The sequence below is a fragment of the Scyliorhinus torazame genome, chromosome 12 (genome assembly GCF_047496885.1).
Source record: "Scyliorhinus torazame isolate Kashiwa2021f chromosome 12, sScyTor2.1, whole genome shotgun sequence".
NCBI classification, from domain to species: Eukaryota; Metazoa; Chordata; class Chondrichthyes; order Carcharhiniformes; family Scyliorhinidae; genus Scyliorhinus; species Scyliorhinus torazame.
Window position 1 is genome coordinate 31,847,282 of NC_092718.1, and position 12,291 is coordinate 31,859,572.

A 12,291-nucleotide genomic window follows, 5' to 3' on the forward strand; every position below is an offset into this window, starting at 1 on the left:
CATCTCGCACATCAACCCTGTCTTGACCCTCTTGCCTATCTTTGGAGAGGGAGTGAGGGGGTCAAGAGAGGGAAGTGGCGAGTTGGAGGGAGTGAGTGACGGCAAGCAATGAGCAGGAGGTAGGTTAGTAAGACTGCTAAGTTAGCAAGAGAGATTTTAGGTCAGTTAGGTTCAAGGCTTTTAGGATTTTAATGTAAAAATTATATATCAGGAATGTAACCCATCCTATTGCATGCTCTCTTATGGGAAAGTGATTTTCAATTAACACATTTTTGTTTACCACACCATTTTTAGGAACACGAGTGCTGATTGAGGGATATCTATGGTTTATTTTAAGAAATCTTTAATACTAATTAGTTATTCATTAAAAAAAATATATTAAAAGCCTTTGCATTTTAACATTCAAATGACAGTATTTATTTCCTTCCATAACTCTTGAGAATGCTGTTGAACACATCGATAGAATTCTCAAAGCTTAGCATCAGTGGGATAATACTTTTAGCAACATAAGTTCAAGAGGCAAATTGAAGTCAAATCCCAGGTGAGAGGCTCTAAATTGTCTGTCAGCGATTGAAATTTTTCTGACCATTCACTGAAGAGTTGTAAAATCTCACTACATATTCTTAGTGAACATGGGTTCCTAGTATATGTAGAAAATAAGAACAGGAGTTGGCCATTCAGGCTCTTCAAGCCTGCTCCACATTCAACATGATCATGGCTGATCAATCTTAATGCCTTAATCCAGTGCTTCCCTATACATCTTTACACTATTAGATTCTAGAAATCTATTTCCTCCCAAAAATATTCAGTGATTTGGCCTCCACAGCCTTCTGTGGTAGAGAATTCCATAGGATCACCACACTCTTATTGAAGGACTTTCTCCTCATCTCAGTCCTAAGTGGTTTACTCATATCCTGAAACTGTGATCCCTTGTACTAGATCCTCCAGCCAGAGAAAACACCATCCCTGTATCTAGTCTGACAAGCCCTGGCATAATTTCTACATTTCACTTGCATCCCTTCCCATTCTTCTGAATTCCAGTCTACAAAGGCCTAATTTATCCTCTTCTGACAATGCTGCTTTCCCAGGAATCAGTCTGGTGAACCTTTGCTGTCCTCCCTTAATGACAACTATATGCTTTCTTGGATAAGGAGACCAAAACTGCACATAATCAGGTGTGATCTCACCAAGGCCCTGCACAGCTGCAGTAGTAAGACATCCTTGTGCCTGTACTCCGGTCTTCTTGCAATGAAGACCATTAGCCTTCCTAACTGCTTGCTGTACCTGCATGTTTGCTTTCAGTACTGGTGTACTAACACACGCAGGCTTTTTTGTACATCAACATTTCCCAATATTTTACCATTTGAATAATATTCTGCCATTCTGCTTCTCTGTCTGAAGCAGATAACTTCACGTTTATCCACATAATACTGCATCTGTCATGTATTTATCCACTCACTCAACTTGTCTAACTCACCTTGAAGCCTCTTAACATCCTCCTCATTACTCTCCACCAAGTTTTGTGTCGTCAGTAAACTTGGAAATATTACAGTTTGTTCCCTCATCCAAATCGTTGATGTATATTGTGAATAGCTGAGACCCAAGCACTGATCCCTGCAGGACCCCAATAGTCACTGCCTTGTCACTTCATAAAATACCCATTTATTCCTACTGTTTCCTGTCTGCTCACCAATTCTCAATCCATGCCTATTACCCCCAATCCAATGTGCTTTAATTTTGCACACTAATCTTTTATGTGGGACTTTATCAAAAGTGTTCTGAAAATCCGAATACTCCACATCCACTGGTTTACCCTTTTCTATTCTGCTAGTTACATCTTCAGAAAACTCCAGTTGTAAGACTGTACTATCATTTAATTAACAATCTCCCTCTATTTCCCAAGACACCTTCATCAGCAATTACCTAGAAGCAGAGTGAAAAAGACCAGTTGTTGGGGGGAATGCAAAATTAGATTCAGTTCCTGTTTTTTAGGGCCGTATGAAGCTCTGTAAGAAACCAAAATCGTGTCCATGGCATGAATGTAAACTTTTTATGCTAAGTGCTCCAGACCCCATCTTAAAGGCACCTAATGTCCACCGGCAGCATACAAAGCAGATCACGTCAATCTGCGTTTGACCCAAGACACTTCAGCCTATATTCCCTCTTGGCCTTCTACGGCTGAACACACAGTCAACTTCATGAAGGACCTCTACTGGTGGTAGTTAGTAATCATCAACTATTTACAGATTAGTTATGGGATCATTTCTTGTATCTGTTATTATAATTCTGTATTTTGGGGGCCTTTTCGTCCTTGTTAAAAGTTTCACGCATCTACAGGAAATGTTCTGGCTGGTGTTTAAGTCTTTTTGGCAGTTAAGAGTTATGTTCAAATCAGTTTCTTCAAGACAAGTAGGCATTAAGCATGATCGGGTGGATGAGCAGAGGCCGCATTGAACAGGCCAAGACACATCTTTGGACTGTGGGAGGAAACTGGAGCACCGGGAGGAAATCTCTGTCTCTGTTCTACCCTCTTAAATCATGGGCCCTTGATCCCTTTAGCCCCAAGAGCTATATCTAATTCCTACTTGAAATACTCAACTACTTTTCATGGTAGTGAATTCCACTGATTCACAAATCTCTGAGTGAAGAAATTTCTCCTCACCTCAGCCCTAAAATGTTTGCCCCTTATACTGAAGCTATGACCCTCTAGTTCTGGACTCCCCCACAATCGGGAACATTCTTTCTGAATCTACCCTGTCTAATCCTGTTAGAATTTTGTAAGTTTCAGTGAGATCCCCTCTCACTCTTCTAAACTCCATTGAATATAATCCTAAATGATTTAATCTCTCTTCATATGACAGTCTCGCCATCCCAGGAATCAGCCTAGTAAACGTTCGCTGCACTCTCTCCCATAGCAAGAACATCCTTTTTCCGATCAGGACACCAAAATTGCATACACTATTCCAGGTGTGGCTTTGTACAATTGGAGTAAAACACCCCTATTCTTACACTCGTATCGCTATGAAGGCCAACATGTCATTTGCCTTCTTTACTGTATGCTGTACCTGCACGCTTACTTTCAGCGACTGATGCACAAGGACAACAAGGTCTCACTGAGTACTCACCTTCTCAATGTACACCCATTCAAGTAATAATCTGCCGTCCTATTTTTGCTACCGAAGTGGTTCACCTGGCATTTATACACATCTGCATCTGACATGCATATGCCCACTCACTCAGCCTGTCCAAATCACGCTGAAGCATCTCTGCATCTTCCATGCCATGCAATCACTTGGCCATCAAATGCTTCAAGTTTCATGTCATGCATGTTGCTTCTTGAACAGGTACATTTATTTAATCGCCAGCATATTCATAATATCTGTCTGCTCTTCAATTCATCCGCAGCTATAACACTTGCATGTTTGGTATCAATTAACTTGTGCTCAGGTAATAATTCCAGCAGGCCTTTCTGCCTTTTGGAATGAGGATTTTTTTTATCGCTGAAAGAAATAGACATATTGTCAAAGCTTTTCATATTGCACTCATCAGGATGGTTGCAAGAAGATCAATGTAAGGGAGGACAACCAATGTATACTGTATGAGGAATGGGTGCTGAATGGTTGGCAAGTGGGTTCTGATTGGTAGAGGCGTTACACCTGTTGACGGACAGTTAACTGCCCAAATTGTTTGAAATTTAAACCAGGCAGCCTAACTCTGATTGGTCAAGGCATTTTCCTGAGGAATGAACAAGCAAATGGCTGTTGTGTTTTGTTTTAGCTGAAACAGGTACAATATGTGTACATTTCATTCTGCCAGCAAAGAACTGGGCCCTGTGTATTTATATATGTAGTTTTCAGTCCACGTAAATGCACGACATTGCGAGTCTGACTGATTATTTGGATTGTTGAGCAAATCTTGTTCAGTCACGGAATCATTAAAGAGTTTTGTAAGCATCGGCTGGTTGGGTATGGTTTGTACCTGCCTGTTTTGAACAGCGGAAGAGACATGTTGTTTGATACGATCCATTGCGATTTTCAGTAATACTCAAATTCTGTGCCACCAAACAACTAGATGATTTAAAAAATAAATTATTAGCAGTCTCACCTTACCCAAAGATGGACCTGAGTATAGATTCTCACTGTTAACAGTGTGGAAACCTCAAGGCATAGTATGGCTCTGTTTACTTGCAGCATTTTGCTCTGAATGTTTCATCTGATTGCAGGGATAAATCAAAGATTTCAACATGATTGCAATTTTGATAATCTCATAGGCTTAAAAAGATGTGGATCTTGGAGATTATCGCATTAGTATCGTCATCACAGAGAGAAGAGCTTTATCTGCTATCCTTATCTGGTGGAGTTTGTTTTTCATAACTTGCCTATGGAATAACAGTGATTATTATTCTAGGGATTCCCTTCAATGCTCGAATATCTTCTAAAATTCTGAAAGGAATGGAACATATAATAATAAATAAAGAAATCTTCGATCGTATATTCTTGAGTTGATTGACAAAGATGGAATTGTTTGATATATATTCCTGTGGAATGACTGAAATATCAGAATAGCAAATATGCAACCATGTAAAAATAATTTCAGGCACCAAGAAATAGAAATAGCTGCAGCACAGAAGATGCCATTTGGTCCACTGTGAATGTGCTGGCTCTGTGAAGGAACAATTTGCGTTATGCCGTTTTCCCAGTGACCCTACAAATTCCTCCTTTTCAGATAATAATCCAATTCCCTCTTGAATGCTTTGATTGATCCTGCCTCCACCACATTCTGCATGAAAAGGTTTCTCCTCATGCCGATTTGCTGAAGAAATCAATGAGTAGATAATGGTCAAATTTCTAGATTTCAGTGGTTGAAGTTACATCTGCAAGCAATAGTGAAGATGTTATTACAGATACTTGTGGTAGAAATGCTTTGAGGTTAGATCATTGCTAAACACCATAACATGAAACTGGCAGATGAAAATGAAAGCTTTACTCTGGTAAAACTGATTTATATAATACCCACAAGATCATTAGACGATGTGAGTGTCATTTTGGTGGTCTTTTGATTTTTTTTCTTGACGTGCTGCTGTGTTCTTTGCTAACTTCTATTTTTCTATCTTTTAAAAAAAATGTTGTACTCAAAACATCAGTATATTTGTAAATCCAAATTTAATATGCCATTTTACAATCAGCTTTGCATTGATACAATGTAATATAAGTGAGTAAAGAACTTATATTTATTTTGTGCCCTACCATACTGCTTGGACAACCCAAAGCACAATGAAGGATTTTGAAGGATAGTTATTGTTATGTTTGCAGAACCCAAAATCAGATTGCTAACCTTACTCCGGAGCACAATTCGGGCAAAAGGCATGAGATCACCTCCAAGCAGTAGTCTTACCGACTGGGCTTCATACTGGATGAAAATTAACTCCATCTCAGTGCAAAACCAAATTTAAAAATGTTAGACTTTCAGTGTGAGGAGAGCAGACTTGCCGAGTAAGCAGTCTCCTTCACCACAGTCATCAGCTGGATTGTAACTTGGTACAGCCCTGTATCATACTGTATTGGTGCTAACATGAGACCGTTGCAACCTGTAGAATAAAAACACATAGACAAAATTACAAATACCTTCAGAGTTTCAGTGATCATTTTACTATTTAGGAATGTGACTAACGACACTTCTTTCTTTATTTCTGGTACAGTGTGGCTCAAACACACAATTACTTCATGTGTTTCAAGAAGATTTTATTTTGGGATATAAACCTCAGAAAGAAGAAATGAATAAAGATCAAGAATGTTCTCTCGGTCAACCTACCCAAGGTATGCAAACTCTATTTAACGTGGGAGTTTGGTAGCCTCCAAATCTGAGGTAATTGGTTTCCAGTCGTATTTGAGGATTTAAGCCTATGATCTCTATTGACATGTCAGTGCAGCACTGCGGGAACACTGCATTGATGGCGTGCTAATATTTGGATGCTATGTTAAAAACACATAGGATAGTTTGCACCACTTAACTTATGGTAGGACTGAAAATAATAGGGCGTTTCCCAATGGTCCTCCATCAACTGAGCATTACAGATTTGTTGTTGTGGGATCTTACTGTATGCAACTGATTGCCATGTTTCATTCATAATTAAGTCATTATACTCCAATGCACTTTGGAACACACGGAGAACATGATAATGTGCTTTGCAAATAGATGTTCTTTCTTTTGTTTTCAGTCGTTTTTCTATACTTAACGCTGGATTTTTATAAATGATTGCCAGGCAGAGAATTTTACTGTAATATTCTCCTTGATTACAGTGGGAATTTTGGTTGCTTTTTGAGTTATTTGAACTTCTGTCATTTAAGGATATCGCGCACCATCATTTTCTGAAAAGTTCTACCTTGTGGTGATAGAAAGAGACCAGCGGCAATCTGTTCTTCACATGTGGCACCTCCATTTGAAATCTGTACAGCCTCGTTTGGGTAGGTATTTAAAATATAGTACAGAAATTGGCTTACTAATCACTTTATTGACAAACAAATTATCTATGAAATGATTACTGGCAGGGTTATGCTGCATAACTTGAGTTTTCATGTGAGATACCGTGGGCGGGATTCTCCGACCCCCCACCCACCCCGGGCCGGGTCGAACAATCCCCGGGGGGCGGAGTGAATCCCGCTCCGACGCTGGGCGCTGGTTTGCGGGCGGTGGGCCGTTGGCAGCAGACCCCCCCGGCAATTCTCCAGATCCCGATGGGCCGAGTGGCCGTCGTTTCCTGGCCAGGCCCGCCGGGGTCAAATGGGCATGGTCCATCACGGCGGGACCTGGCTTGTCGGTCGTCTAGCGGGGTCCTTGGGGGGGGGGGGGGGGCACACGGGGTGATCCGGCCCCTTGGTGGCCTGGCCCGCGATCGGGGCCCACCGATCTGCGGGCGGGCCTGTGCTGTGGCGGCACTCTTTCCCGCCAGCCTCTGTAAGGCTCCGCCATGGCCAGCACAGAGAAGAACCCCCCTGCGCCTGCGCAGGAACATGGCGGCGGTTCTGCGCATGCGTGGGACCACGGCTGCTCTTCGGCGCCGGTTGGCACGGCGCTAATCCCTCCGGCGCCAGTCTAACCCCCGGAAGTGCGGAGAATTCTGCAACTTCCGGGTGACCTGACCACGGAGTGGTTTGCGCCGTTCTTGACAGCGGTTGCGGGAGAATCCTGCCCCTGAAAGGAAGAGGTCATAGTCAAGAAGTTTTTTATTAGTTCATGGGATGTGAGTGTCACTGGCAAGGCCTGCCCTTGAGAAGGTGGTAGGGGGCTACCACCTTGAAGTGCTGCTGTCCATGTTGTGTAGGTGCATTCACAATGCTTTTAGGGGGCAGGACATAGAATATAAGGCGGGATTCTCCGAAATGGAGGAAGAGTGTCCGCGCCGTCGTGAACGCCATTGCGTTTCACGACGGCACGAAACAGGCGCAGGCACTATCGATTCTGGCCCCCACAGGATATGGGCCCTGGAAGTGTAAAAGGTTTTGGGTTAGACGGACAGCATGGTCGGCGCAGAATTGGAGGGACGAATGGCCTGTTCCTGTGCTTTCCTTTTCTTTGTACTTTGATTTTAACCCAGTTGCTATGGAGGAATGATGATATAATTCTAAGGCAGTTTTGTGTGTGACTGGAAGGGGAATTGCAGATAGTGATGAGGACTGTCAGAGGATACAGCAGGATTTAGATCGTTTGGAGACTTGGGCGGAGAGATGGCAGATGGAGTTTAATTCGGACAAATGTGACGTAATGCATTTTGGAAGGTCTAATGTAGGTAGGGAATATACAGTGAAGATAGAACCCTCAAGAGTATTGCAAGTCAGAGAGATCTAGGTGTACAGGTCCACAGGTCACTGAAAGGGGCAACACAGGTGGAGAAGGTAGTCAAGAAGGCATACGGCATGCTTGCCTTCATTAGCCGGGGCATTGAGTATAAGAATTGGCAAGTCATGTTGCAGCTGTATAGAACCTTAGTTAGGCCACACTTGGAGTATAGTGTTCAATTCTGGTCGCCACACTACCAGAAGGATGTGCAGAAGGATGCAGAAGGATGCAGAAGAGATTTACCAGGAAGTTGCCTGGTATGGAGGGCATTAGCTATGAGGAGCGGTTGAATAAACTCCGTTTGTTCTCACTGGAACGACGGAGGTTGAGAGGCGACCTGACAGAGGTCTGCAAAATTATGAGGGGCATAGACAGAGTGGATAGTCAGAGGCGTTTTCCCATGGTAGAGGGGTCAATTACTATGGGGCATAGGTTTAAGGTGCAAGGACAAGGTTTAGAGGAGATGTACGAGGCAAGTTTTTTTTTTTTACACAGAGGGTAGTGGGTGCCTGGAACTCGCTGCCGGAGGAGGTGGTGGAAGCAGGGACGATAGTAACATTTAAGGGGCATCTTGACAAATAGATGAATAGGATGGGAATAGAGGGATACAGACCCAGGAAGTGTAGACGATTTTAGTTTAGACGGGCAGCATGGTCGGCGCGGGCTTGGAGGGTCGAAGGGCCTGTTCCTGTGCTGTACTTTTCTTTGTTCTTTGGGAACTGGAATGTGGCAGCAATCCATTTATTGTCCTTTCTCTTCTAAGTGGGCAGCACGGTAGCTCAAGTGGCTAGCACTGTGGCTTCGCAGCGCCAGGGTCCCAGGTTCAATTCCCCGCTGGGTCACTGTCTGTGCGGAGTCTGCACTCCCGTGTCTGTGTGGGTTTCCTCCGGGTGCTCTGGTTTCCTTTCACAGTCCAAAGACGTGCAGGTTAGGTGGATTGGCCATGCTAAATTGCCCTTAGTGTCCAAAAGGTTGGGAGGGGTTATTGGGTTACGGGGATAGGGTGGAAGTGAGGCTTAAGTGGGTCAGTGCAGACTCGATATGCCGAATGGCCTCCTTCTGCACTGAATGTTCTCTGTTCTATGTTGTGGTAAAGGTTGTGGCTTTGTTGAAGCTGTACTCATCCGGGCAAGGGGAGAGTATTCTTTTTTTAATAAATCTAGAGTACCCAATTCATTTTGTTCAATTAAGGGGCAATTTAGCGTGGCCAATCCACCTACCCTGCACATCTTTGGGTTGTGGGGGCGAAACCCACGCAATCACGGGGACAATGTGCAAACTCCACATAGCCAGTGACCCAGAGCCAGGATCGAATCTGGGACCTCGGCACTGTGAGGCAGCAATGCTACCACTGCACCACTGTGCTGCCCTCACTCCTGACTTGCATGTATGTTGTGGACAGGTTTTGGCAAGTTCGGAGTTGAGCTACCTGTCACATAATTCCCAGTCTCTGACCTGCTCTTGTAACTACAGTATTTATTTGGCTGGTGCTGTTTACACCTCAGGATTTTGATGGTGTGGCATTCAGCAATGTAGTGCAGTTCAATGTCAAGGGTCAACTGTTACATTCTGTCTTGTTGGACTTGGTCATTGCTGGCATTTATGTGGCATAAATATTACTTCCAGTTATCATCTCAGTGGTGTCTGGTTCTTGCTGCATGCAGATGCTTCAGCATCTTATTGAGTTGAAAATATTATTATAGATTCATAGAGGTCTACAGCACAGAAAAGGTCCTCTGGCCCATCGCGTCTGCATCGCTCAAAAACAACCACCAAACTATTTCCATAATCCTTCTTAAATATTATGAGGATCTCTGTTTCCACCACTCTTTCGGGCATTTAGTTCCAGGCTCCCACAACCCTCTGGGTGAAAAGCTTTTCCTCACATCCCCTCTAAACTTCCTGTCCTTTACCTTAAATCCATGCCCCCCAAGTCATTGATCCCTCCATCAAGGGGAAAGGTTTCGTCCTGCCATGTATGTCCCACATAATTTTATACATCTCAGTCATGTCCCCCTCAATCTGCTCTGCTCCAAGGAAAACAAGCCGAGTCTCTCCAATCTTTCTTCATAACTAAAAATCTCCAGCCCAGGCAACATCCTGGTAAATATCCTCGGCACCCTTTCCAGTGTTAACCCATCCCTCCTATAATGTGGATTCCAGAACTGCAAACAATACTCTAGCTGTGGCCTAACCAACGTTTTATACAATTCCAGCATAACCTCCCTGCTTTTAAACTCTTATGCCTTGGCTAATAAAGGCAAGTATACCATGTGTATTCATTTTATCCACCTGCCCTGCTACCTTAAGGGACCTGTATACATGCACGCTATGGTCCCTCTGATCCTCGGTACTTCACAGGGTCCTGCCGTTCATTGGTGCAGACTCAGTTGGCCGAATAGTGTCCTTCTGCACTGTTGGGATTCTATGAGAGATCCTCTTCACTCGCTGTGTGAAAAACGTTTCCTCGTGTCACCGTTGTTTCTTTTGCCAGTTACTTAAATCTGTGCCCAATGGTTGCCTATGTTGTTTTAACCAATGGGTGCAGTTTCTCCCTATCTACCAGTCCTGGCCCCGCAAGGATTTTAATACCTCTATCAAATCTCCTCTAATGGGGCAGCACGGTAGCACAGTGGTTAGCACAGCTCCAGGGTCCCAGGTTCGATTCCCGGCTTGGATCACTGTCTGTGCGGAGTCTGCACGTTCTCCCAGTGTCTGCGTGGGTTTCCTCCGGGTGTTCCGGTTTCCTTCCAGTCCAGGTTAGGTGGATTGGCTGTGCTAAATTGCCCGTAATGTCCAAAAGGGTTTGGGTGGGGTTACTGGATTGCGGGGTTGGGTTGGAGGTGTGGGCTTGGGTGGAGTGCTCTTTCCAAGGGCCGGTGCAGACTCGATGGGCCGGGTGGCCTCCTTCTGCACTGGATTCTATAACCTTGTCTCCAAGAAGAACAGTCCAAACTTCTCCAATCTGGCTACACATCTGAAGTTACTCACCCCTGGAATCATTATTGTTAATCATCTCTGCACACCCTGCAGATATCGTCACCAGCTCAAATGGAGGGAAATGTTCCATCAAATTGAATTAAAGTCTGCTCTCTCCAATGCCTGTAAAGCTGCTAAATTTAAATAATTTTGTGAATTCTCAATGCTAAAATTTCCGTAGTTCAGCACTTAGTAACTGACAGTCTTTCAGGAAACAGATGTGGAAATGGATTTATTCAAGGAAATTGATTTATTCAAGATGTTAACAGGGAATGACAGGGTAGATAAAGATAAACTATTTCCACTGGTTGGAGATTCTAAAATTATAGAATCCTAGAATTTACACTGCAGAATGAGGTCATTCGGCCCATCAAGTCTACACCGGCCCTTGGAAAGAGTACCACACCAGGAGTTGGCAACAGACCAGTCATGATTTCATTAAATGACGGGACAGGCTTGATGGGCTGAATGGCTTACTCCTGTTCCTATGTATTCCCTTGCCTTGTTTGTCCTGCCCAAGTGCTTTATCCAGATTGAATTCCATTTGTCACCTGATCAACCTATCTGACCAGCCTGTCTATATCCTCCCTTAATCTAAGGCTATCTCACTCACTATTTACCACTCCCCAATTTTTGTATCATCATCAAACTTATGATCAACCCTCCTACATCCATGTCTAAATCATTTATATAAACCACAGACAGCAAAGGCCGTAACACTGATCCCTGTGGGACCCCACTGGACAAAGACTACCAGTCATAAAAACACCCTTCGATCACCACCCCCTGCTTCCTGCCACCCAGGCAATTCTGGATTCGACTTGCCAAGTTTCCTTGGCTCCCATGGGCGCTTACCTTCACTTTCAGTCTCCCATGAGGGACCTTGTCAAAGGCCTCTCTGAAATCCAAATAGACTATGTCAAATGCATTGCCCTCATTGACACACCTGGTCACCTTTGAAACATTCAATCAAGTTGGTCAGACAAGACCTTGCCTTAATAAAACCATGCTGACTGTTTTTGATTAATCCCTGCCTCTTCAAATGGAGATCAATTTTATGTCTCAGAATTGCTTTCCATAATTTTCCCACCACTGAAGTTAGACTGACTGGCCTGTAGTTTCCTGGTTTATCCCTTTCTCCCTTCTTGAATAATGGTAGCAAATTGGCTATCCTCTAGTCCTCTGGCACCTCTCCTATGGCCAGAGAGGAATTGAAGATTATTGCCAGCGCACCTGCTATTTCCTCCCTTGCCTCACTCAACATCCTGGCATACATTTCATCTGGTCCAGAATATTTATCTACTTTTAAGCCTTCCAGATCACTCAGAACCTCCCCTCTATGTTACTTCCAGATCACTCAGAACCTCCCCTCTATGTTACTTTCTTTAATTTGATCACAATCCTTCTCCCTAATTTCTATACCCATATTGTCCCTCTCACTAGTGAACATCAACGTTAAGTATTCATTTAGAAATT

At 43.7% G+C, this 12,291-nt stretch overlaps 1 protein-coding gene across 5 annotated transcripts in view; it reads left to right on the top strand.

Annotated features, from left to right (window-relative positions):
* The window catches only part of dmxl2 (Dmx-like 2), a 235,865-nt gene that overhangs the window by 110,989 nt on the left and 112,585 nt on the right, over nucleotides 1-12,291 (top strand). For all 5 annotated transcript variants that reach the window (XM_072470615.1, XM_072470616.1, XM_072470617.1 and 2 more), the window contains 2 exons: nucleotides 5,699-5,816; nucleotides 6,348-6,464. In XM_072470615.1, coding sequence (XP_072326716.1) covers nucleotides 5,699-5,816; nucleotides 6,348-6,464 — 235 coding nt within the window. The remainder of the gene's footprint in view (nucleotides 1-5,698; nucleotides 5,817-6,347; nucleotides 6,465-12,291) is intronic.